General features: G+C 36.0%; 2 protein-coding genes across 9 annotated transcripts; one reads left to right on the forward strand and one right to left on the reverse strand.

Annotated features, from left to right (window-relative positions):
• Positions 1 to 11376: 11376 nt before the first annotated feature.
• Positions 11377 to 18693, forward strand: LOC113727886 (transcription factor PIF3-like). 8 transcript variants are annotated; one of them, XR_011839648.1, is made up of 9 exons: positions 11377 to 11907; positions 12472 to 12628; positions 12795 to 13962; positions 14054 to 14158; positions 14242 to 14307; positions 14860 to 14925; positions 15483 to 15992; positions 16768 to 18182; positions 18358 to 18415. XR_011839648.1 is itself a non-coding variant. In XM_027252272.2 (9 exons), the coding sequence occupies exons 2-9, from the start codon at positions 12540 to 12542 to the stop codon at positions 18381 to 18383; spliced, it is 2154 nt and encodes a 717-aa protein (XP_027108073.1). In that variant the 5' UTR covers positions 11378 to 11907; positions 12472 to 12539; the 3' UTR covers positions 18384 to 18693. The 8 variants fall into 8 exon arrangements, 4 of the variants coding, with proteins under 4 accessions (XP_027108073.1, XP_071932504.1, XP_027108072.1 ...); XR_011839650.1 differs by having other exon boundaries at positions 17564 to 18182; XR_011839649.1 differs by lacking the exon at positions 18358 to 18415 and having other exon boundaries at positions 16768 to 17666; positions 18053 to 18180.
• A 2667-nt stretch (positions 18694 to 21360) lies between these two features.
• Positions 21361 to 24558, reverse strand: LOC113727887 (uncharacterized). The gene is made up of 2 exons (XM_027252275.2): positions 24366 to 24558; positions 21361 to 23570 (listed from the first exon to the last, which is right to left on the reverse strand). The coding sequence occupies exons 1-2, from the start codon at positions 24411 to 24413 to the stop codon at positions 21717 to 21719; spliced, it is 1902 nt and encodes a 633-aa protein (XP_027108076.1). The 5' UTR covers positions 24414 to 24558; the 3' UTR covers positions 21361 to 21716.
• Between the last annotated feature and the right edge of the window lie 1647 nt (positions 24559 to 26205).

Consider the following 26205-nt stretch of genomic DNA (forward strand, 5'->3'; position numbering starts at 1 on the left):
CATGTCCTTGGCATTTTCCCCTTTTCTTAAAAACCCTGACCACAAACCCCATTAATCATGTGATCACTTATATTTCCTTATGATGAGCGTTAAACGGTGAAAGTAATTATTTCTCTAACGACGCATAAAATGTAGGATGTTCTATTTGGATCAACGAGCTTTATCTGAACTTATCACACGTTATGGCATAGGTGCAGAATTTACTTTATTGATCCAGTGCTTGGTATCTTCTTTCTATTACAAAAGACATTTAACTGCCTTTCGCTTTTTTCCCTGTTAGGTTTTGCCTTGTACTTATCCTATTTTACTAGCTGTAGTCTTTTTTTGCACTGTGGCACTGACTGATAGATGTAAATTTTCTGGGGAAATATGTTGGTGAAAGCTATAGAACGCCGGGGATGTTCCTCCAAAAAAAAAAAAAAAAAAAAAAAATCACGCTGGGGATGTTGAAGAGCATGATAATTCTTTGTAACAGGAACTCTCTTTGTATCTTATTTGAGTTTCGGACTTTCTCTGTCGCTTGTCAGATGATTGGGGATATAGGTTTCATGCCTATGAGCTTGCAGGCAAACAATCACCGGCGTACTACTTGATCTGTTGTACTTGCATTTCTCACTTTGACATGGTGCTGAAGTCGCACAGGCACTTAAAAAAACTGTTAGGCTTCAAGCCTCTCTGGCTCTGCGCAGAGTGAAAATGGTGCAACTCTGCACTAACTAGTTTCCTTACATTTCAGTCAGCTAAATCTAAATCATAAATCCGTTTCAAGTTTTCTAAGCCCTATACCCAAAAAGTCATTATCCCAAGATCATGGGCCACTTCACCTATTACCAGTTGATTTTGATTTGGATGCTCAAGTTCTTCACAGTGCTCATGTGGAATGACGATATAAAGCCTTGTGCTATAAGTATCTATGCTTTCCTTCAGTTGGACAATGTTTGAATAAAGGAAAAGATGTGTGGGAGTTGAAGTTTAGGAAAGTGATGTCAAACTTCCATCGAAGAGAAGCAAATGACAGGCTTTTATAAAAATTCTTGTAGAATCGAGAATGAAGTTTTCATTCTGTACATGTTAGATCATGAAGGAAAGTGAAAATTACATTCGTTATGCAGTTGGTTGTGAAGCACAAATCTGAGGAAAAATGGGAAGCTAATGTTAGTTAGTGGAAATTATTAAAAATATTGTGTCAAACTAAATTTTTTCTATCAAAAACCTGCAAGTTTTGCAGGAAAGAAATGCAGGAATGTGCAGGACAATGCAAGAGAATTTCAATTTTTCCATTGCCCAATCACACACAAAGGAAGATATAATGAATTCCCATCACTTTCCTGGACTTTCCCTTTTAAGAATTATAAATAAAAGGGAGAGCATTGGGTATGATGTAACTTTTTTCGTCATTTTATAAATTTTCAATTTATACCACGTAATCACTAAATTATACCTTTACCATTACATATTGCCTATATTATCAAGCAACTTAACTACAACTCATTTTCACCCAAACCATCCAAAAACATTAGTGTAACCAACAAATTATAGTTCTTATATTGTTAGTTGAGTAAGAGGTAGGGCTTCCAGCACCTATGTTTCCTAGAATCTGGTAGTGTTAAGAGAATGAATTAGGCTTGTAAATTAGAAATATGGGCTTTAGATAAAGACAAAAAAGAACAGCAAGGGTCGATAATCTGCGTCTATATAATTAAACATACAAGATATGATTAGTCTAGGGGATATCTTTTGGCTATTTTCTGAAATTCATGCTGCTCCTGCAGATTGCTTGTCATCTGCAGCTCGCTCTATCTGACTTTTCTTGTCTGTTTATATCCCTGTTACCCTCTTTTATTATGTTCTCATGCAAAACTAATATATGCTATCTGAAGCTGAAGAGATCTGCCATCCCATACCTGTCCTGAAAGAGAGAGAGAGAGAGAGGGAAGCATAAGAATAACAGAAACTACACTAATATGAACTCCTACTTATTGTGACTGCTTCACCATGCGATTTAAATGTAGCAATATACCTAGCACCTTTAATTCATCTTCGGCATATTGTAATCAAGTTTCAACATAATCATAAATCCTTAATCCTTAAGTTATTGGATAAAGATCCATTTCTACATCCTTCATGAGCCTATAGTGAATAGATTTACCCAATGAACATATTTTTTTGTTCTGCAATTTATGTTTGAGTTGATGCAAAATTTGTTAAAGCACGAAAGGTCTTGGTTATAGACTTCCGATAGTTGATATCCAAAGTGGGAGTATGAGATAATTCAGTTAAATCTGAGGATTAGTTTTCCATTTTCAGCACCTAAACATTTTATATCTTTGGAAGTACTTTGGTCATCCTTTCAATGCATAACTACTTTTAAATTACTGTCTGTAAGTTGTCTTGATAAGGAAATTTTCCAGTTGAGACGTCTGTTTAGATTGAGACCATGATCCATGATCAGATCTCAAGATATGAGTCTACTGTCTTGAGTTTCTAGTACACACGTATTGCTAAATACCAAAATTCTCCCGTCACCTAATCACAAAAAACTAATGCCTATAGCATGAGCATTCATCTTTAACCAGTGTTTTAGTTTTAAAGGTTCGAGCTTTAACTTCCGTAGCAGCAAAAGATTGAGGTAGTAATTGTTTCTGCCTAAAGTAAGAGCACCAGATGAATGTAAAATGGACGACCTGTCATATCCATAATCTGCTTTGCATTTTGATGCAAATTGCTGCTTTCTGCAGGAGTAGTTAAGTTGGATCAAGCTACCACTCACAGTTGAAGAAAGTTGAACTGCATGATAACCATCAGATAATATGTATATATTCATAGACGTTCTGCAATGGGACATCTACTTCTATACATGTGTAGCCCAACTGTTCATGAAAAGAATATGGCCAGTCTTTTGAGGACCATCTGGTCTGCGACTGAGATCTTATGTATCGTTGGCTTATTATTGCTGCACCTTGTCAAAGAACATCTATATTTCTATCCTTTATCCAATAATCACTTCGGAAGCAGTCTTGCTTGCATTTTTGATGATTGCAGAATGGAGCATGCCACTAAGGTCTGCACATCATTGAACCAATTCTTTTGGCTCAAATCTGCAACTAGTTGATTGCAAAGTTAGGTTAACTTATAGACATATCTGATATACCGGGGTCATCTTACTTGCTATTTAGGGACAGATGTCAAGAAAGGTTAGATTATATACAGGTTTAGAAGATTAATCAATATAAAGGCCCACTGGCTGGTTTTGTCCCCACTAGCAAGTCTGCCGATAGAAGCAAAGAGAAACCTTATCTTGTCTAAGCATTATTGCAGATGGTGGTAGTGCTGTCATTTGAACCTGAATACTTTTAACTTCTTTGCAAGATCCTTATGGTTTTACTGGTAAGAACTTGGGAAATATGCCGTTCCGCTTCCTAAAATGTCGGCGTACTATAAGACGTTCAATTTTCTGCCCAAGTATTTGCAGGAAAATTGCCCCACAAATAATTTTCCAAGTCATGATATATAGTTATATTGATCCTAAACTGCGGTCTTATGATCAGTGCTTTCTGGATTTTCTTTTATAAAACTTTTTCCTAATGTATTTGTTTGCCTTGATTGCTGATAGACTGGAATGAAGAACTACAATGAAGGTTGTCATTCCCCTTGTCTTTTGGATATTAAATAGATGGAGCGCAAACATGCAGTTAAATTCAAGATGTTATATCAGTTTATTCTTCCACTTATTTCTCCAGTTTATTGTTATGTTGGCGTGGGAAGGGAGAAGTTTTTAGCTTGATTACTATTTTTTTTTAACTGTCTTTTTTTTCAATATCAGAGTTACTTCACATGGATGGTTGCACTGCATTCCTCGCACTTGGGGACCAAATTCATTTTTCTTGTTATCATTACCAGAATATATTGCAAATCCTCAAAGCATTGCATTTAGAATGGTGGCTTTGCAATTACGAGACGTTTCTTTCTTCAGCCACTCAATCTCTGATTTTTACTTTGTTGATTAAAGTAGTTTTGTTTGTGGTTCTAGCTAGCCTTCAATCTAATAGATAGCCTTGGAAAATAGTACGTACTCCTTTGAATCGAACCACGAGTTTAGAATGCTTTTCAAACAAAAATGTAGCAAAAACCTCAGAAAACTTGTAAACATGATAGGTAAGAACATGAGCAAACTACAATTTTATTCTTAGAGATCAAAAAAATTTTGATCATCGCCACAACTATTCAGATTTTTAGCATACATTACAGAGGTCTCATAGGCATACATGCTGGAGAATTTTAGTGACGCTTTCAGGAATAGAGCCTGTTATGTCGTATTTCTGGGAAAGCATTGCGGAGTCACGATGCTTGGTATCTGGACAACTGTCTCAGCAGACCTGATGCTTCAGCCGAGTTAATTTTGTCATCCAACAATTGATTCAGAGTTAATACAATTGATTCAGGCGGGGACCTTTCAGAGTGCAGTAAGTTTCTTTGTTATATCAAAATGGCATGCAGGGGGTACCAACTTCTCTTTCCACTTCGTTTGCCTGAACCTTCCTTCCTATGATTGATTGGTGCTTGCTGTATGTGTCAAAAGACATAGAAGCTTAATAAAATAGAAGATGGAATGGATTACCTAAATTGAGCAGTTTCATATCCAGTTATTTTCCTCCATGTATTATAATCATGGTTCAGAGACTCGGCCGAGTCCGAGACGACTCAGTCGTGTCGTCACCGTTTCGGGTTCTCCCGATACGATATCGAGACAATACGATTCCGAGATATTTGACTTGCTGAGACGTCACCATGAAGGGTCGAAATGGCCGAGTCATACCGAATCACTCCGAGTCATCACGAGTCAACTCGAATTTTCATTATTTTTATTAATTTTTAATTATTTTTAATTATTATATTTTTTACAATTTTTTGAATATTAAAAATTTCAAGAATTCGCGTCTAGTCGAAACCGCAATTGATATGCCGACACCAACGTGGAATGATCCAGGCCGTGACCGCGACTTTGAACCATGATTACAATGCTATATCATGTATGCAAATGTATTGGCGTGAGATGGTAAAAGCCGACTTCAGGGTGATTATACACGGTGCAAAGGCCATTGCTGGCACGTTTGAACGGTGGATTAGGATTAGAATGTGGTCAATAAAAATGTCTTGTCAAGTTAGGATGTTTCTTGTGGTCATGTGCAGATTGCAGGGAAGCCAGAGATTTCACCCAAAAAAAAAAAAAAAAAAAAAAAGGAAGCCAGAGACAATGAGATGCAGATACTGTTAGCAGTAAAGATAGCAGCACTATTGACTCATGCTTGGTGCAGTTAACAAGGCTTCGCAGCCAAGCCAAGAAGGAATTAATAAATGTAACGTCGACAGTCCCACCTCTGGCAAGCTGGTGGGGGCTCACCAGATTTATCTACAATATCCTCTGTCTTTCCTTCACACATCCCTGCGGCAGTCCTCCTATTATATTCTTTCAATGGGTTTATTCTTGTCGATACCACCTTGTATTGCCAGAACTGTAGCGAAAACCGCCAGCACATGAAAATATTTTTAGAGATGGCTTGCAGTTTCCAAAGCACTACTAACGATATGTTCCCTCTTCTCCACGTTTTCAGGTTGTTGATTGTTCTTTACAAGATTTTCGCTCGAATGAGTTTTGCACCACCTGTCACCTGAAATCAGGACTGAGCAACATTGGTTGTGTAGGCATCAAATTCAGTTAAAGAAACCCACAAATTTTAAGCTGATTCGCAGGTTTAGCTATGGCCTGTGTTCTTTTGGTATGGCAATTTTCGGACTAGTTGGCTCCTGTAGACCTCACGGGGGTATTTCTCTTCTAACATAAAAGCTGCAGAAGATTATGCAGATGACTGCTAAAGGCTGGGTCTTATGCTTAGGTAGGAATTTACTTGCGGGTAAAATTAGAGGAGGACTGAGCCAATATTTACATGGCCACCCAATCTTCAACTTTCCTGCCAAAAAGCAACAGAAAAATCCCAATTTTAAAGAGGAAAAATTTGAAAAATAGAAACATCCTCGTGGAGGGGAGCAAAAGAGCAAAGACAAGTAGAAGCAGCAAGATACCTTAAGACAACTTAATTTAGGTCGGCCCTTTATTGCTTTTTTTCTTTTTCTTTCTTTACAGTAGTTCTTTTACTTAATGCGGAAGTACACTGCTTTTCTTTCTTTTATAAGGACAAACTGGAATTTTAATGCTCATTTAGTTCTAGATAGTCCTTTTACTTTCTCTATATATGATATATCCCTTGAAAACGAAGGGGGAAGAAAAGTAAAAACAAAATCTCTGGCTTGACTTTTCCTCCTCCGTGCATGGCTGGTTTCCAACTTTCATGGATTATTGCCAAACAACCAACCAAACTAAGCAGGTAGGAATAGCCAGGATACTATATGTGCAGGCATAAGTCAAAACAAATGTATGAATTCTCATCGATCAGTACGAAGAGAATCCAGAAAGAAGTACAGATATTCATTTGACGAAGCCCAAGCTCAAACAAAGGGGTCATGATGCATGGTGGTGATAGACAAGGGACTGAACGAGACACAGAAGCAAAGAAGCCACGGGGATTGCCCAGTTGCACGTGAAATCCCACACCTGACCTCTTCACTTTAGCCAATCTTTTTCCCCACATCCAGATTGTTTGATCTTGATATTGATGTAAAAGTCAAAAGAACCCTGAAACATTTTCCAGGGATTTTGGGATGAGGACGAGGAAATGGAGCCAAATTAAGGGCCACCTCCGGCTTGCGCTGCAAACAGCTGCTCCACATGATGCATGGACCGGAGAGTGGGGAGGGGTCCTCTTAGATTCCACCAAATCACTTGCTTGCTCAAGGCAGGGTCCAGGTGGACATCTCCAATTCCATTGGATACGTAGCTTCAGTTTTTTCGAGTCGTGTCCGACCGTTATTTGCTAGAACTAAAAGCCCAGTGACATCAATCTCATTCCAGTACAATACATGAGTGGAGCCAAGAGTGAGTAATTCCAGTTCATTATGACAGGGGTTGAACGGAATATTGAGGCCTCGAAGAAGGATCGACTGAACATGTTCGAAAGAGTACTCGTAGACAGTAGGCATGCAGCTACTGTTTATTACTCCCTCCGTACCGTTTTGTTAGTCTTGATTTTTTTTTTTCACACAGATTAAGAAAGTGTAATTAATTTGGTTGGAAACATAAATTTAGATTAATAATTTTCTAAAATACCCTTATGCTAATCACGAAGAGTGCCAATTAATATCAGTTACAGTATTGGAAAAACTCAATGTATTCAATGTAGTGGGTTAGTATTTAATAACAAGATATTTAATAAGGGTATTTTAGATAATTTGAAAGATTACTATATTTCTTAATGAGAAAGTGGACTACAATTTGGGACAGATGAAAAAGGAAAACAAGACTATCAAAGTGGGACGGAGGGAGTATATTTTTTAAGGGGACTTTAAATCTCGAGAGTTTGAAAGTCGAATAAAAAATTTTAGAATCGTCTCATCAACGTTATTGGTAATTAAGTCAAACTTTTGCGTCTTTCATCCTTTTAGAAGAGAAGAGAGAAGAGTGAAGAGTAATTTCTCTCTATCTCTCCCCTTAATTAGTGAAGCAATAATCAGTTGTTTAGGAAAGTTCCAACTCAAGGGGGCAAGTAGCAAGACCTAAGAGATAAATAATGGAGTTCAAACAAGTGAGCTTGATCAATGGTCCAAAAATTTGATAAGTATTCCTTTTTCATGCATGAACAAGAAATTTATAGTAACTCGAGCCTTGTTTTTCACTAATTTTTTGGACCTACTTTTAGCTTCTGATTTTAGAAAATTAATTATGAGATATTTTAAACTACTTTTTCTTTCAATTTTCAGCTTTTTCTAGATCTAAAATCAGAAGTTACACAATACTTGCTTTTCAAGTTCTGATTTTGGCTTTTTAAAAAAATCAAAATCAGTTGAGTGCAGGCCAGCAAAAGTTCACATCTAGGTTCTGAATTGGTCTCTTCATTTAGAAATGGTGGTTTTGTAATATTAAAAAGGGGAAAATTAGGAGAAGACAAATCCTCTTTGTTAGCTTCTTGTGCCAACTATATAAACGACGGAGGAGGATCTAGGCACTTTAATTATGAATCTCTAAACTGTCCAAATCTATAGCCATAACCAAACTAATGACTTCTACAATTCTTAGTATTAGGTATCTCATAGCATTTGAAAACTAGTCTGTCAAATACTATACCTTATCCATCTTCAATCATTTTCCACATTAATTAAGTAATTAGATGACTTCTTTGGGCCCTACGAACATCCAAAAAAGCAAAAGGCAGTGATATTATTTGTCCGTAATCACTTTTAAATGAATAATGTTGTCTATTAAAAGCCGCTTATGGCTCGTTTAAGGATGTTTTGCTAAGCATTTTTTTGACAAAGAGCAGTTATGACGGTTTAGTCAGCTTAATTAAAGTTGTTCTTGACTCTTTTTTTTTTTCTTTAATATGATTGTGTGGGTTTATATGGTAACAATTTGTCGAAAATGATTGCATCTTTTGTTACTTGTTTCCTTCTCCAACACAAAATTATAAAAGTCACTAGAAACAAATACTTTTAGGCATACTATGCACCGGCTGACTGGATCTTGGAAATCTACTAATAGAACATGTGTAAAGGGTCGTGAAATTTAAAAGTTTGTGCTCCATACTTCTAAATCTTGTTTTAGACTAATACGAGATTAACTAATGTTTGGAGAAGTATTAGTGACGCAGTCTGTAATTAATTTTGCATATATAAACTGTTATATATATATACACACACACACACACTAGTGTTCAAGTGTGTACAATCAGGGAATAATTAAAATGAATCAATTTCGTACAAATTTTGTTTGTTACATACAAAAAATTTATGTAAAATTTTCACGAAAAAACTTTAGTTTATATGATTATAGTAATTTAGTAGTTATAATACTTAGAGTGGCTATGAGTAATTATATTGGCAGAATGTGATTAGGTGATTAGGGCTACAATTAATTTTTATAAGGATAAAATTTAAAAGATGAGAAAAAAAATATTCACACCAATATTTCTATTGTTCGGACATTATATATTGTATCCAAAGAAATGTTTGCTGCCTTGATGAATGATGCTCAAATAGAGTGTGCCCAATATCTGAGGGAAAGAAGAATCATAAAAACCCATCATGAGCAAATCAATGACTAGACTTGTCCCACAAAAACCTAATCTTTTTTGGTTAAAAGCTTAATTTAATACAAGAGAGGAGATCAAAGAGGATAAGAACATGTAGTCCCACGTATAATTAAAGAGATATTGGCACAATATTTTATTCTCATTTTCCAGATGTCATAATGGTGTTATTGTGCCAAATGTGGATCAAAGATCTAGGATAAGATACACTAAATTCCTTGAATAACAACAAAGAAAAAAAGAGAAAAAAACAATTTTTGCTGACTCGTTCCTACAAACATTATTGCTTTCTATTTCTAATCCAAGCCGTACGTGATAATCAATTTTATAGTAGTAGAGTGTTTCTTTTCTTATCCAAGTTTAGGGCTCAAGTTGTAAAGCTAAAGGAGCATAAATTAGAAGCTACACAATCCATTAAAACCTTCGACTAAATGAACTAGAATTTCTTCTTCTTCTTCTTCTTCTTCTTTTTAAATTATTATTTTCCGTTTATCTAAGAGATACTTTAAGGTCAGGCTTGATAATCCAATTCAATATTTAAATTTAATGGATTCAGATATTAGCATATTCGTGTTTGATGACAAAAAATAGTACATTAATTAATTTTAATTAAGTAGGTCTGAATTGTGTAAGCAATGCTTATTTAAAAAAAAAAGTGATAAACTGTTCACTTATCACTTAATACAAATGTAGAATGCACTCAAATGTTAACACTTCAGTATTTATAATTCAATAGTTTAATGAATTCAAATTTCAAATTTTAATTTTAAGAAAATAAAAATCATGAGCGCAGTCGAACCAAGAATGTCTCAATCAATCAAAAACAAACTTGGAGTAATACAATTGAAATATTTTTGTAAGGGCAATATTTTCAACTGTTCAACTGCTCGCCGATGGTTAGAAAATCAAATCACCATCATCTTCTCAACCGATGCAACCTGAAATCTTTTGTTTTTACCACCATATTATGTGATATCTCCGCAAAGAAAGAGTACTGTCGGATGGTTAATGTCACATAAAACCGGACAATCAGCTAATTATGTCAAGTTTTTATTGAATCCCAAATTATGTCATTTCTTGACAGAACTACAAAAGCTGGGCAGGGCATCCAAAAATTGACACGAATATGGCCATGTCACATTTCCACAAAACCAATATTGATGGTCCAGAAACGTTGATTTGAAACCATTCTGAAACTATGGGTTCTCGATTAAACATGAATGAAAAGGCCAACCAGAACCAACAAAACAAATTAAAAAAAAGGTGGTTTGCTCTTTTAGAGAAAGGATAATGAATATTGAGAAGTCATAATCACCCATTAAGTCTAAACATGTATGTTTGTGGTGCCCGCATTGACCTATACAAAATTTAGCTCATGTACGACGACATAAAGCACTATAGTACTTTTATTAAATGATTTCTTTTCTTTCTTGCTTGGGAAACAGAAAGCACTCCAGTGCAAAATGGCTATCAGGCACCTCGATTGGAAGATATTATACAGTTACTTTGAGTTACCTTTTGAAAAGATTGTAAGCAACTCTTTAAAAATAATACGTACAATTTTGTAACAAATGCATACTATCGCGTTATTGCTAATATGGATTTATACATAAGAGCTAAGTCGAGAACTACGTGCGTGATGAAAATATTACATTCAAATATTTACGCATCTATAGATGATTTGGCTATTAATTTATGGACGATACGCGTAGATGAATTTATAGATATGAGTTATGTCGAGAATCACATGTTAAAAATATTACATTCAAATATTTACATATCTATAGATGATTTTCTATTGATTGATTTGGCTATTTAACTTATGAATAATACCCGCATCCTTAGTTGAGAATTATAAGGCGTGTGGCGGATATTGAAAGGTCAAAAAAATCAAAATTTATGAGATTGCTGTTAAGTTGAGGAAGCAATTTAGTTGGAGATTCCACAAGAGCTATGAGAGTTGAGTAGGTAACAAAATCAAATTTAAGAAATGCAACCAGGCACAAGTTCAAAGAGTTGTGAGCTTTTAACCAAGTTGGGAGGTGATTAGTTTTGAGATTATCAAGACACAGCCAATAACAAAGCCAAAAAAAAAAAAAGGGAAAAAAAACTTGATAAGGAGCTTTTAACAACGGTTGAGTTTTCCAGGTGCTTTTACTAACTATGGTTAAAAAATGACCAATTGTTCATTGTTTTGTAGAGCAGGAAAAATATAGAAAAGGCAAAGCCTTGAGCTGTTTCTTCATTCGTACTGTTACTGTTTCTACTCTTTACTTGCATTTTTGTGTTGCTTCTTCCTTCGGCCAGCGTCAAAATACCCATGCCTTTCGCCGACTTCTACGAGCCCTCTGAATCCTCTGTTTCTCTTTCTGTATCAATCTCCGCTTAATGTAGTATATAACATATTATTTTAGTATTCAGCAAGTACGTTCTTTTGTCCTTGGAGCTCAAAACCAAGTGGGGCGTGTAAAGACTGTACTTTTTGGGAAGCTATTTGAAGGCATGTGGATTACAAAATATTGGTGGGTTCAAGAGAATTATCACAGCTCATTAGTGGATGTGAAAATCTTTCGAGATTTTTAAGACTTTGTTTAATAATAAAGTTGAAATCTCGTTAATGATTTTGATTGGACTAATGGGTTCTGAAAATCCTCCCCTTCTTGGAGATTGGTGAGGTGAGTGAGGCTTGGACTTAGTTCATTTTTAAGAGGTGGGTTTTTTCTTCTTTCTTCTTTTTTCTTTAAGATTAGTGCTACTTGGTTCCCTTTAACTGATAAAGAATTGAGGGTTGTTAATTAATTTAGCAATCTCGTGTGGTTTTATCTTCTAATGATTGAGTTTCAATTAAAAGATTGAATTTTTTATGGTAAAGAAGCTCAAATAGTTGGTTATCAAGTAGCTTATGCTTCCATTAAAGAATTGGTTTGACTGGTTAATATATTTTTAATGCTGTTTCTGGATTTTTATATACTTTTATTGATCGAGACATTAGTATAAACCACATGTAATTTATGTAAGCTTGTGATTTTTCTGGTGTTTTAAACACTCGTATATGTATCTTGTATATTGGATTTATCTGCTTATATGCAACTAAAATTGTCTTGTAGTAGTGGGGTAACGTCATTTGTTGATGTCGTGCTATTTGGATTTATGTGTTCCATTTTAATGTCGGTTGAGCTTTGCTGAAGTGCTTTATGTTTACACTTTTTGTGTTTCAAAAGGGGTTCTTTTGTTCTGGGGATTTTAGTTCTCTGACAAGATCAAGGGTGTGCAGGTGTTCCAGTTTGTCCAAGTTAATGAATTTCTTGCATTTCTGAGTGGGAGTTCTGTTGTTTTTTCACCATGCCCCTCTCTGAGTTCCTGAGAATGGCCAGAGGAAAGCTTGAATCTGCCCAACCGAAAACTGCATCTCCTGCAGATCTATCTCCAGCGTAAGCAGACTTTCATTTTATTTAGGAAAATGATCCACTATTACATCTTATTGTTTTTGTTTCTAGGTTGAATACTTTTGTGTTTGAAACAAATTGATGATTTCTTTCCCTTTCTTCTGTGTATTGTTTGTTACATGTTGTATGATATTGGCGTATATGGTTGCAGAACTGAAAATGATCTTGTTGAGCTACTGTGGGAAAATGGTCAGATTTTGATGCAGGGTCAGTCTAACAGGGTTAAGAAGAGCCCTAATTTGAATGATTTTCCATCACAGGAGCCTGGAATTCGAGATAGGTTCACTGGAAATGTCAGCACTTCAAAAGTTGGGAAGTTTGTTGAGATTGGGTCTACCTTGAATGATGCTATGCCATCAGTGCGATCAGGAGAGACTTATTTGAATCAAGAAGATGAGATGGGGCCGTGGTTGAATTATCCTGTAGATGATGGTTTTAGATCAGATTTTTGCTCTGAAATCTTGCCAGAAATATCTGGTGTAACTGGTAATGAGCCATCCACCCTTAACAGCTTCGGATCAGTGGTCAAGGGGAGCTGCAATCAAGTGCCCCAGCATTCATATACAGTTCCGGTGCATAATGGTTTAGATATAGAGGCAAGGAATGCATCAAAGGTTTCTTCTTCAAGGACAGGTTTGTTGAGTCCATACTCATCACAGCAATGCCAATTATCTGTTGCCCCCGCAGGATCAGGAGTTTCAAGTGTAGTTATGAATACCACAAGCAACAATCCAGTTACATTTTTTGGAGATACAGTTCAAGGTCAAGCTTCCTCAGGTGGTTTGGTTAGCATGAAGATGCAGAATCAAAAAGTGGCATCCAATTTTTTGAATTTTACCCATTTTTCAAGACCAGCTGCTCTTGTTAGAGCTAATCTTGAGAGAACTGATGGCGTAGCTGCTTCCTGTTCATCGGGTATTGAAAAGGTCTCTGCAGTGAGTAGTACTAGTCCTGTCAAATCTACACATAAGCCATCTAGTAACTCCCAGAAGGATATTTGTGTCCATAGCCAACCTAAATTGGTCTCGACCAAGGTAGATTCAAGACCATCATTTGATAAGCCACCTGAGGAGTCATGCAGTGCTCAACGACCTGATAATTTGCACTGGGATGATTCCATTAAGAATGATAAGTCCTCGAGCCCGATAATTAGTTCTAGCATCACTAAAGAAGTGAAAGACGGTGAGAATCCTGTGGAACCTGTTGTTGCTGCTTCCTCTGTGTGCTCTGCAAATAGTGGCGAGGGAGCTTCAAACGATCAGATGCATACACTGAAGAGAAAACATTGTGATAACGAAGAGTCTGAATCACGAAGTGAAGTAAGACATAACACTGACCAACTAATTTGTAAACGCTTACTGATTTACTCCCTAGTGATTAGTATAGTGAAATTAAACACCTGACATGCAGGACATTGAAGAAGAATCTGTGGGTATAAAAAAAGTAGCTCATGCTCGGGGTGTTTCTGGTTCAAAGAGAAGCCGAGCTGCGGAAGTGCATAATCTGTCTGAGAGGGTGAGGAAAACAAATTTCTGATAAAAATGACTTCATTTTGGTGTGTCTCACTTATTAATCCCTTTATTGATAATTGCAAACAGAGACGAAGAGATAGGATTAATGAGAAGATGCGTGCATTGCAAGAACTTATACCCAACTGCAATAAGGTAATTATAGATATAAACTCTTGCTTATATGCTCACTATCTGTCTGATGCTGCTAACAGCTCAGTACATAATCACTTGCAGATAAGAACCAACAGAGATAACTTTTGATTCAATGTGTAAAGAGCACTGTATTCTTATTTTAAAAAACTTTGTGTGCATCTGTCATGTGTATACCTCTTTTGGAAGATATATATGTATGGAGTATATGACGATATATGAATAAGATCTACATTACCCAACATTCTGTCCTATGACTCGAAGTATGTCGTCAAGAAATGTTTTTACTTGATTTTAGCATACTGTGTATACTTCGCATTTATAGAAAAATAGAAGCTTTAATGTGAGCCTTAGGATATTATGAGCTCACTTAATGCTTTTCTGATTGCTAGATGTTAGTTTCCTTTTCCAGTCTCACCATGTTGCTATTGAACTGAAACTGGTTTGCAAATCTTAGTGATTCAGATTAGAACTCCAAGTTTCAATTAAATAAGAATTTTCTGTTCTTTGTTTCTTGTGTATAATTTTTTTGGGATGCCTATCTTCATTTTCTAGGCTGACAAAGCTTCGATGCTTGATGAAGCCATTGAGTACTTAAAGACTCTTCAACTTCAAGTACAGGTAAGGTGAAATAGGGTCCTTTATGACTTTATTTCTACTATTATTTCGGTGGTTTATTTTCTGTTGTGTTCTACATTTATCCCTCCGGCATAGAAGTCTAAAGTGTATAATAGACCTTGCATAACTAAAAATTGCTGCTGCTAGTTTATTCTAATTGTCTATGTTTCTAGGCTAGCTTATTTATTTCACTTTATTTTCTTGGAGAAGTTTTGTGTGGGAGAAGGCTAAAGGAAGCTACATGATGAAATTGAAGATACACCTGGTTGGGCCTACCATGTATGGGTTCATGAAAGGATAGATAGGTGCTAAACCTTTGGAACTATATGCACAAGCTGGCTCTTTTTCTTTTTGTTTTCCTTCCCAAAAAAGTACTTTTTAGTGTTATTCCGGGTGGCATTTATGCAAGGAGTCATGTCCATACAAAGGCTAAAATCTATGAAACCTGGCCGTTTCAGTGGTGAAGATGTTGGATGATTTGTTTTGTTGTTTCTTCTTTTTGAATTTCTAATAACATCCTTGAAATAATTATAGTGCTTACTTTTCTCTTCTTTATCCAGGTGATGTCAATGGGAGCTGGACTGTGCATGCCTCCAATGATGTTTCCAACCGGATTACAACACATGCACCCTGCTCATGTACCACATTTTCCTCCCATGGCTGGTGGAATGGGCTTGGGAATGGGTTATGGGATGGGAATGCTAGACTTGAATTCTGGATCTCCACGATTTCCAATATTTCCTGTACCGCCCATGCAAGGAGCACATTTCCCTTCTCCAACTATTTCTGGGTCTTCTGGTTTCCAAGGCTTAGCTGGATCAAACCTTCAGGTGTTTGGGCATCCTGGTCAAGGAGGTCCTATGTCAATCCCAAGAGCTCCCTTAGTTCCTTTGGTGGGGCAAGCTCCCATAAGTTCAGCTGTGGGTGTGGATACCTCAAGAATGGGAATTCATGTTGAAGCTTCAAATGCATCTCCAACTTTAAATTCTGTTGTTGAAGTGCAGAATAAAAATTCACAGCTAAATCATAAAACTGATACTGGCAGCTCAATAAGCCAGACATCTAGTCAGGTTTGTGGTTTATGCATGAGTTAGCTTGTTTGCACTCGTAATCAAAGGAGAGATTCTTTCTTATAAATTTGCCTCACCAATCCCTGTAGTAACTGCAGCTTCAAAGTTTTTGAGCAAAGATAGCAATTTACTGCTTTTGCTCTCATTGCTTTCCTTGCAAGTTCTTTTCCTTTTTCTTTCCTGGTGAATTTACATTTTGCTAGGTAGTTGTGGGGGATTTGTTTATCAATATTTATGATTTCATTAGACTAATACTCCACCTCCTATTGCTATAATCATTCTTTTGTTTTTGGGATTTCCCAATTGTAATCATGCTTTAGAGGTGGTATCCTTGTTTTCAACATAGATTTCATTTGAAGGAGAACAAGTGTTGTTCCTTTTACATTCTTGTGGTGAAATATAACCTCAATTCATCTTTGAAAAGTATGGAATCATTTCAGAATTTGCCTTGTTGACTAAATGGGCCAACCAGTTAATGCCTTGTCTGAATTCTAGATGCATTTCTTAGGAGTTAAAACAAGTCAGACATAGAGCTAGTAGCTCTTCTCTAGAGGCAATAATGGAAAGTTCGCTGTGTATGTTGGTACAACTTTGCTGCTCGTAAAGAGTTGAATCACAGATTGACTCTTAACTTCAGGATGAGGCGGAAGTAATTGGATGCAGATCAATTGTTATCGTTCCTCTGTTCTCTGTTTTCTTTAGTGCCTTTTTTAATTACTGTCCTGCCTGCTCATATGTGCGAGTTACAATTTTTCTTTGATTAAATTTCATTCAGCTGATTGTTAGGGTAAATGTTGATCTCTGAGTTCAGACTTTGAAGTCATTGCCCAAGTTTATACTTGGTTATAAGCTATGGAGCTACATTTGCAACTTCTGGTTTCATGCTGTCTGTTGCACTTGAATATGAGAAGATAATCTCAGTCAGATGGTATCCAGCTTTTAGTTCATTATACCAGATTTAAGGCAAGAATGGCATATTATCCAAGAATATTCCGGTTATTGTTGGTTGGTTCCTGTAAAATCTCCGATAATCCTTAAGGACTGACAATTACTTTTCCAAAATTAAAATTTTTTTTGACTAATAAAAAATTCTAGTCAAGCACATCAAGGGGGAAAAGATGAACGCTGGTGGTTATTCTTAGTTGATATACTGTGACAAGCTGGGCATCTAAGATCAATATGGAAAACAAGCTTTTGTGTTTCATTTTTTGTTCTTCTGTGCCCTTGAGAGAGGAAAGAGGTAGTCTGGTTTTGGGACACTTGACCGTAGACCTGAATCTGATGACTTGGTTCTTGTCAATAATGTGATTGAAAACTTGTATTTAGCTTGATATTTGCAATATGATTTTTTTCTTTGTCCTTGGCATGACAACATCTGATGTATCTATCATGTGTGGTTTTTCTATTCCTTTTATCTGGTCATTAAGTATCAATTAGATATAACGAAGGGTAGACTTCGGGAAGTTGTATTCTTTTTGCTCTTATAAATTATGAAGGACTGAATCTTGATATACCTCAGAACAAGATTGCATTTTGATGTGTACATGATTGTTTGCTTCCTCATCAAGCAGAAATGTTGATCCATGTAGCTTTATGCTATTATTAGAGGAATGGGTGAGATTTTGTCTGCTTGATAGTTGCAGAGCATAACTAGGACGACAATTCCCGATCCATGTATTCATCGATTTCTAGATTTCTTTTCTATTCCCCCCTTTTGTCCTTTGTAAATTTATTTGTTTGTGCTTGATTTTCTTCTTTCTTTTTTCCTGGCAATTTCAGAGGCAAACTTCATACTTCTTGTTAATTTCTTTTCGAAGCAAAACCGATCTTTTCATTTTTCAAATAATTATTCACTCTTTAAGTCTCATTCATTCCTTCTGCTTTGTTCTTCCTTATCTCTTTCAGTCAGAACTTCTGATTTGAGTTTTTTTTTCCAAAAAAGAAAAAAAAAAAGTTCAAGTTCTATGTTTGTTCAGAATCTGGATAGACTGTTGATCAGCTTTCTAGCTGATTTGATTAGCATCCGTTGCGCCTATTCATCAACTCTCTTATCTCGTCAGCTGCAGGCGACAAGTAAGGAATTTGATCAGTCTGCCATGACTTCAAAGGATGATCAGGCACCTGATGTTTGTGCTGCGGCCTCCGTTAACATGGCCAGTACGACTGATCTCGTATGTGACAAAGAAAAGGGTGAGTATATCATTTTCTTATGACTTAACAACTGGTATTCTGGATACAGATGCCCCCCTGCCTCTCATCTCTTTCTTCCCTCCAGATGTTTATGCGACAAGCCATGTCTGTGAACTGAAGTTCTTCTCTAAAATCATTGGATAATGAGGCTAAAAACACCCCGTTTCATGTGCAGGGAGTAATGGGATGTGCAAGGAGTGATTAACAGTGATAACTAAGGTTCCAGCAGCCACATGGAATTCTTCCAGTTAGTGCCATTTCTGTCCTGAGAAAGAGTCATTGGTGACTTGTATGAAGACGAGGGTTCTGCCAAGTTGTAGACACCAAAGAATCGTTTTACGTTATTGACTTACCTGATTTTTAATATTAGGACTGTATATTACAAGCTGCACAGGTTTTTGTTTTGAAGAGGACTTTTTGCTTCATATGTTCACTTTTTTTTAACGTAAACTCTGCTGCAAGAGCAGCTGGTTTTGATCTTGAGAAATGCAATGAAAATGGTTATTGGACATGTTACCTGTACATTCCCAAAAAAAGAAAGAAAGAAATTCGCCAAAAATTTATGAGAGATAAACTTCAAAAAATTCAACATATATAGAGAGGCAATTTACAAACACACATACAAATATGTATTGTAGAAGAAGAATGATACCAACAATAATTTAATAATTACTCGCCATAATAATATAGCTATCAAATATCTCTCTTTTCAACTGACAGCAATTATAAAATTTCCTATTTATGGATTAGATGACTTGGTAAATAAACTTTACAATCATAAGAAATTTTCTAGAAGTAAAACACTGATTTCCTAATAATAAAACTATCATAACTTGATTCGGATAGAATTACTAAAATTTTAACTTAATTAAAATACTGCTAAATAATAATACGAAAATTTCTATTTTTTGAGCGTTGATTTAATATGCTAACATTACCAGTTTTTGTCGAATCAAGCTTTATTGTTGTCTGTACATTTCAACACTAAATGTGCGTTTCAGAAATTTTCACTCTCTGTAACTTTTGAGCATAAATTACAGATCTCAAAATGTTTTAGTCAAGTTCTCACTGGCCGATCAGGGGCAATGTATTTTGCACGCCGTGCAATTCTGCTTGCACGTGATGTAACTTACTTTTCACAACGTGTAATTTAAAAATAAAAATTTTATGAGTCTTATATATATTGTTAAAAAAATAAGATATAATATGAGATTTGAACCGTATAATTTTTTTCGGTCAAATCTTGATCGTGAATTGCGAGGATGCAACCGTTCCTGTCCCTCTTCCGTCTTCCGCCCATCACCCAAAGTATCAATCAACGAGTACTTTCTACAATTTTTTTTTATGTGGCATGATGCGTGAGTCTACGGTTATGTGGCATTATACTTTGGGTAAAACTGAAAACTTGGCAAGCCACGTAAGTAATAAAGGAGCAACAGCTGTGGAGTCTGGGAACTTCTTCTCTTGACGGCCGGCAATTCATCGCTCTCTTCTTGATTTGACATGAATCTGAATTGCTAGTGCCTGTAATCCTCCTCGTATATGATGACCTTTTGACCAAAAAAAAAAAGAAAAAAAAAAGTAATCCTCCTCGTGTGATGTCGATAGTGAATAGTTTATTTGTTTTAACTTGATAGTCGGAATTATCCCTTTGAGGTATGGTATGGTCCACTAGCAAAAATGTATCCAGGAATTTGTTGAACTACAATTAATCAATCACCTTTAGTTAAAAAAAAAAAAAAAATTTTTTTTTTTAAGCCACAAGCATTGAATCACTTTCACATTACATTAAACGTAGATCAGATTTGCAAAAAATATAGGATTTACAAAGCCCTAGACATAACGAGTATATCAGTGTTAAAGAAAATAAAAGAACAAAGCGAAAAATTTAGAGATAAAAACTCGTTTGATAAAAGTTAAATCTGAAATCTAAAGATTTAGCGTTGAAAGTATTAAGTAGCTAAATTGATAATTATAATTTTATACCTAAAAAGCGTCTGTATTTGTGTGCTTGGAGAGAGAGAAAAAGTACGCAGGAGTAAATAATGAAATATCCGAGAGATAGTTTCGAATAGTATATATTTGTGTGTGAGAGTGTAAGTGTAGAATAAAAAGAGAAAAAATGTGTATTTTGTGTGAAAGTATATTTGAGAGCGCGCTATGTGTGCGAGAGATGTAGTATGTGTTGTCAATTCAATAAAAAATTTTCACTTAAAATTATGCATACAAATTAAACGGTGCTTAATATATTAAGTGATAAGCCATTTTCATTATCAAACATGTTGAATTCAAAAAGTTCTACACGAATTAATTTCCAACATTAAATAAAAATCTCAACCACGTATTTAGATGTATGCACCCTAAGTGGCTTCTCTAGAATCCTCATCTTTTAGCAACTGTTGCAAACAATCCAATCTCCCTTTCTTGCTCTTGATTAATTACCTCCACAGAGGTAGAAAGGTCAGTGTAATTTTTCCAAACCTTGGAGTTTCATGAATAATTTTGCCCAGCTTTAGAGAAGACTTGTGTCAATGATAATAATGCCTCTTGCTTTGAAAAGATTCCTGGGTGATAATGATGTATATCATCTGTCATTGTTATGTAATGGAGTAATATGGCATCAGTCATTTGTCCCTACTACTTTTGGACCGTTTCTGTGTATCCTCCATATGGAGCTGCCCAGCTCTGCTTTTCTGAAAGTAAAGGAATACAATTGCTATGCAAACAGCTAGTCTTGTGAAATATCTGCTTGGCCTGTGGCCACATCTTGGCTAAGGCCAAAAGAACCCTAGCTTAAAAGCAACAAGTGCCTTGTCAAACTGGTATTTCTAGATGGAAAAATCTTGCATGTTTTGGCATGCACAAATATCATCAACTGCTGCAGAAAGTCTAGAATCATGTCTACTACTAGCCAATGTTCTTTGTATAAAAAACACCATGGAGCAGGAATTCCTACCTTTTCTTTGTTCCGGTTAGCAAGTCTTGACAAACCTGATGATATTGACAGGAGCAACAAAGAGCTATTTGATTAAATCTTAAGAGCCAAGAAGGATGTGGACTGCTTCAGGCAGTTACTGAAGCAGATAAAATTTCCCTGTCAGCCAATACATGACAATAGGTAGCAACAAAGCTCCTCAAGCAAAATAACATATTCTGGTTTCTTGAAACAAGAAGCAGATAAACACTAAAAAACACTAATGACAGCTTTGATGAGTAAAATAATATTCACAATGTAACAAATCTATACGCTCCCTCAACAAACTGAATACAATCAAATTCACCCACAATGGTGCAAATACACACAACTCAATGAACAGGTAGGAAAAGAGAAGAAAAGCAAAAGAAACCAAAAATACAATCTTCCTACTATTTGGTATGTAGCAAAGCGGTATCATACCACGGTAGCAAAAAAATCCACTAATGCAGGCAAACCAATCTGGAAAACAAAATATATCACACCCTCAATAAAATTACCCCTTCCTTGGTCTCTATATTGTTTCTTTAACTTGATCTCTATAGTAGCCAGGACATTACTCAGCTTTTAACCTCCTCTTTTGTTTCAGGGGGTGGTGCCGCTGGTGTTTTTGCTGGTGATTTTCCAATGATTGCTTTCTTTGCCTTAACAAGAGAATGCTTCACCTTAGAAAGTATGTTAGTTGATTTTTGGGTTGTCTTCCCTGGAACCTCTTCTTTAGGAGCTTCTTGTGTTGTTTTCAAGTCACCAACTTCTTTGGACTCTTCAACTGCAACATCAGTTTTTTCAGTCTCTTTAACAGCCTCTGCGGCTTCCTCTGCTTTTGTTTCTGTCTCAGGCTCAGCCTTCTCCGGTTCTTTTTCGACATCCACATTTTTGTCTACTACTGCATCCTTTTCGGTTTCAGCTGAAGCCACGGTTTCTTCTATTTTGGTCCCAATTTCAGCAGGAAGTTCAATATCTCTAGACATTTGTTTTACAGATTTACTAGAATCTTCAGGAGGAGGAATAGAACTGGTAACAGCATCAACTTCCTTCGCTTCCAGCTGAGATGATTCCTCAGAGATACCGTTTTTCTCTTCCTTTTCTTCAGTCTTCAAATCCTTGGTTTCAGTTTCCTCCTCAACCTTTTCCAGCAATTCTTCCAATGTCACTTGCTTTTGAGGTTTGGCAGTCAATTCTTTTTCTTTGTCCTCAGCCTTTTCTGCAACTTCAGTTGGAGGAACTTCTACATTTTCTGTTTCAACTTGAACTGCCACAGGGGTTGAAGCAATCTGTTCTGAACTCTCAGTGGCAGTAGATTCTACTCCCTCTGCCAACTTAGTTTCATCAATCTCATCAGTTGAAATTTCTCTGTCTTTTATTGTTTCCACCTCTATTTTCTCTTCAGGCTCAGCCGTTGCAGCTTCTTTCCCAGTTTGTTCTGTAGCTACAGGTTTTTCTTCTGGCCTGTCCTCTGCTACCGGTTCTGGAATCGAAATTTCTTCTTTCCCGGGCTCTGCTGCTGAAACTTCCACGACATCAGCCGCAGCTGCCTCTTCTACTTGCTCCATTTTCGTCTCAATAGCCCCATTTACTGGCTCTGAAATATCAATTTTCTTTGGTAACTCCTCTACTTGCTCCACTTTAGTCTCAACACCCTCCTTTACTGCTTCAAGAACGTCAATTTTCTCAGGTGACTCTTTCACTTCCTCCTCTTTAGTCTCAATAGCCTCAGTGGCTGCTTGAGGTATATCAATTTTCTCTGGCAACTCCGTCACTTCCTCAGCTATTGTTTTAGTAGCGCCACTCACTGATTCAGGGATATCAATATCTTTTGGTATCTCTTCAACTTTCTCCTCTTGTGCCTCCACAGCTTCAACCACTGATGCAGGAATATCAATTTCCTTTGACTCCTCTACCAGCTTCTCCTCCTCGGATCCTTTTGGGGGTTCTTCTTGTGGCGTTTCCAAATTTTTTATCCCTGAGTGCCCTTCTGGTTCACGTTTTAGAATGTTATCCGCTACTCCTGCAACATTAACAGTTTCTTCTTTGGGAACATATTCTTTTGCTAATTCCGGATTATCTTTGGAAGAAATATCCAGAGCAGGGATATCATCAGGTTTCTTAATCTCTTCAATTGCAGGAGGCTCAATGTGCTTATCCTCAATCTTTTCTTCCGGTTCAGCTGATGTAATAGGCAAACTTGGGGGCTCCTCGGCTTTTGGCTTCTCTTCCACCTCAGCTTTCACGACCTCTTCAACTACAAGTGGTTCACTTTGTTTCTCCTCCATCTTTTTCTCTGTTTCAGCCAATGGTACTGCTGTTTCACCAGGGGTGGTCTCATCTTTTGGCTTTTCTTCATTTCCCTTGGGTGGAGAAGTACCGTCTTCTGCAATTTTCTCTACCTCTTCTTTTACTTCCTTCTCAACTTGCTGCAATTTAAGTAAAAGCAAGTTAAAAAAATGCCGAGAAAGCGTAGGAAATCATTTGCATTCCGAAAAGGGGAGCATCTTATCCTAAACGAACCTAATTAGTAAAGTTAAAGGAACTGCAAAAGTGAGTAGGAAATCTGGAAGCAAAGTATCTTCAGAAAGATTTAGTCCGATAACGTGATGAAGGTTGGAAATTTTCAACTGAAATCGACATGGTGAACCTGCTGAAAAATTTATTGGACAGGACATCGGTAGCAGGAATGGAGAAACGAGAATCTGAAACAAGAGTTACCGATGACCAGAACTCTCTCTGATCATGGGTCATTCTTAGTCCTGACGAAAACTGGAATTCCCAAAATATTGCAGAAGGATCTTTAAAGTTTCACAGGCTCATCACAAGTTGCTTTTTTTTTTTTTTCCTTTTCTTCCTTTGTTGATCACAACATAAATCTAGAGTAAATGATTTTACTTGATTTTTCATAACACCATGCCCGGACCTTGCTCATGTGATATCATAAGAAGTGCTGGAACCATGATGATGTCAAAGATTTTATCAATCCTGGTGAATAGCTAGATGAAACACTAGCAGATTTTACTGTTGAAAATAAAATCTTAGAACATATATACTGCATAACAAGAAAACAACGATGAAGCACACAAAAATCCCGTGAAATCCCAGAGCACAAAAAGATTGAAACAAGCATGCCCAAAAAAAACAACCAAACTTGAAGGTAAAGTAACATGGAATATTAAACTTACGTACAGAGTCTAAACTATGAAGTTAGTGAAAATTACCTCAAGGGCTGGTGTAGAATGATCTGATGAAACAGTTTCAGTAGCCATGGATGATTCCTGATGATGAAGTGATAAAAATTCAAGAATCAGGAATGAAACTGCTAGAGTGAATTCAGTAGTCAGAGTATAGTTGTAGACTTGTAGTAGTAGTAGTAGTATAGAATAAGAAGTGGACAAGCAAGGAAAGGAATGATGTGGTTGGCAACAACCTAAAAGGGCTCCAAAGCAAACTCAACAAAGTAGAAAGTAGAAGCCACAACTAGCCAGTCACATTATACATTTCCTTTCTATAATATAGTCTTTGAGAAAATAAAAATACCAATAATGTGTGTGTGTGAGGGACTAATCTTCACATGGATGATGATCTGTAAATAGCTTTTTAGTGGGAACCCTTTATCAAAAAAAAAAATTAATTAAAGAATTGAAATTGATAAAAGGAAAGAAATTAAAATTTAAAATTTTTGAAAGTCATAGAAAATCATGAGATGGCATTGTCCATTTCAAAAGGTGACAGGCTTTAGTATGGGGACCAGGGGGTGTATTAACGGCCTAATTCATTTTGAAAACAGTTGTCTAATTTGTCGGATTGTTTTAAAGGAATAAATCTGATGTGAATCAGAAATAATGAATGCCCTGCCCAATAGGAGATTCGGAAAATTAATGGAAAACAGAGAGAACCCATTTTCTATTACTGACATTAATTAGTAATTAATGAATGAATTAATCATCGACACCGCCTTTGATACATAATAAATAGTGTAGCAGAGTTGTTGTTTTGGGGTTTCTTTCTTTGTTGTTTTTTGAGTGGACAGGGAGGTGCATCGTTGTGACGGCCCGAGTGCTTTACAGCTTACCTTTTACATTTACTTCAGATTTTTATATGAATTAAATTTTGTATTAACTGAAAGTTTATATAAAAAAATATATTTAAAACGTCGATCATATTTCGATCTCGTTCTTTACTTTTAAAATTATAATTTTACGTCTCTTATAAAAGCAAGTTGATAAAATTGAGTCCTGACTTAGATTTTTAATTACTTTTTACTCTAAATCCATCACGTGACCCATATATAGTCTTTTTTTAGGGGTAAAAATGTTATATCTCATTTACAATTAAACAAATGATCCGATCTATATTCATTTTTGCTCATAAAAAAGTAAGTTCTGGCTAAAACTATATTCAGTTTTTTGTTCCTAAAAAATGAGTTTGGACCCAATTTTTATTTATTTTTACCGTTAAAGTAGTGGAATCTAACCTTTTTTGTATATAAAAAGATGATTGCATTTGGGTCACATGACGATTTTAGGCTAAAAAGTGATAAAAAAAAAAAACTAAGGTTAGAATCAAATATTACTAACTTAAATTTATAAGGGACGTAAATTTGATATTTTAAAAGTGAATGATAAAAAATTTCATCTAATGAAATGTGAGGGACGTTTTCAACGATTTTTTTTAAAATTTATATAATGAAATCAAGGATTTTTTTTTACTGATTTAAAATATTTTCCAATTTCTTACGAAGCAAAATTCCCCGTATTCTAGATGAAAAGGGCCTCCAACCCAAAAAAAAAAAAAAATGGATCATGAAGAAAAATGCTTCGGTTGAGTCTAAAGTAAGAGGCGGTAAAGGCAACAGGGTCTTCAAAATGGGACTCTTGGGCTAGGTCTTGCTCTTGGCCAACCTTTTGATTCCTTCATTATAATTTATAATTAATGAGAAGACAATCAATATTACGCACACATTCACCGACTAAATTAACAAGGAAAACCTTTTCTTTTTTTTTTTGATGATTATGTATTTGGTTAGTCGGTTCACTAATTGTACTTAATTATTGAATC

The sequence above is a fragment of the Coffea arabica genome, chromosome 2c (genome assembly GCF_036785885.1).
Source record: "Coffea arabica cultivar ET-39 chromosome 2c, Coffea Arabica ET-39 HiFi, whole genome shotgun sequence".
Lineage (NCBI taxonomy): Eukaryota > Viridiplantae > Streptophyta > Magnoliopsida > Gentianales > Rubiaceae > Coffea > Coffea arabica.

What these genes read in the sequence shown, in the direction of transcription:
- LOC113727886 (XM_027252271.2), top strand. Translation starts at nt 12,540, where the DNA reads ATGCCCCTCTCTGAGTTCCTGAGAATGGCCAGAGGAAAGCTTGAATCT. An exon ending in TGCATAATCTGTCTGAGAGG is followed by an intron (nt 14,159 to 14,241) that starts GTGAGGAAAACA and finishes AATTGCAAACAG; the next exon opens with AGACGAAGAGATAGGATTAA. An exon ending in CGTATGTGACAAAGAAAAGG is followed by an intron (nt 18,183 to 18,357) that starts GTGAGTATATCA and finishes TTTCATGTGCAG; the next exon opens with GGAGTAATGGGATGTGCAAG.
- LOC113727887 (XM_027252275.2), bottom strand. Translation starts at nt 24,413, where the DNA reads ATGGCTACTGAAACTGTTTCATCAGATCATTCTACACCAGCCCTTGAG. An exon ending in ATTCTACACCAGCCCTTGAG is followed by an intron (nt 23,571 to 24,365) that starts GTAATTTTCACT and finishes CTTAAATTGCAG; the next exon opens with CAAGTTGAGAAGGAAGTAAA.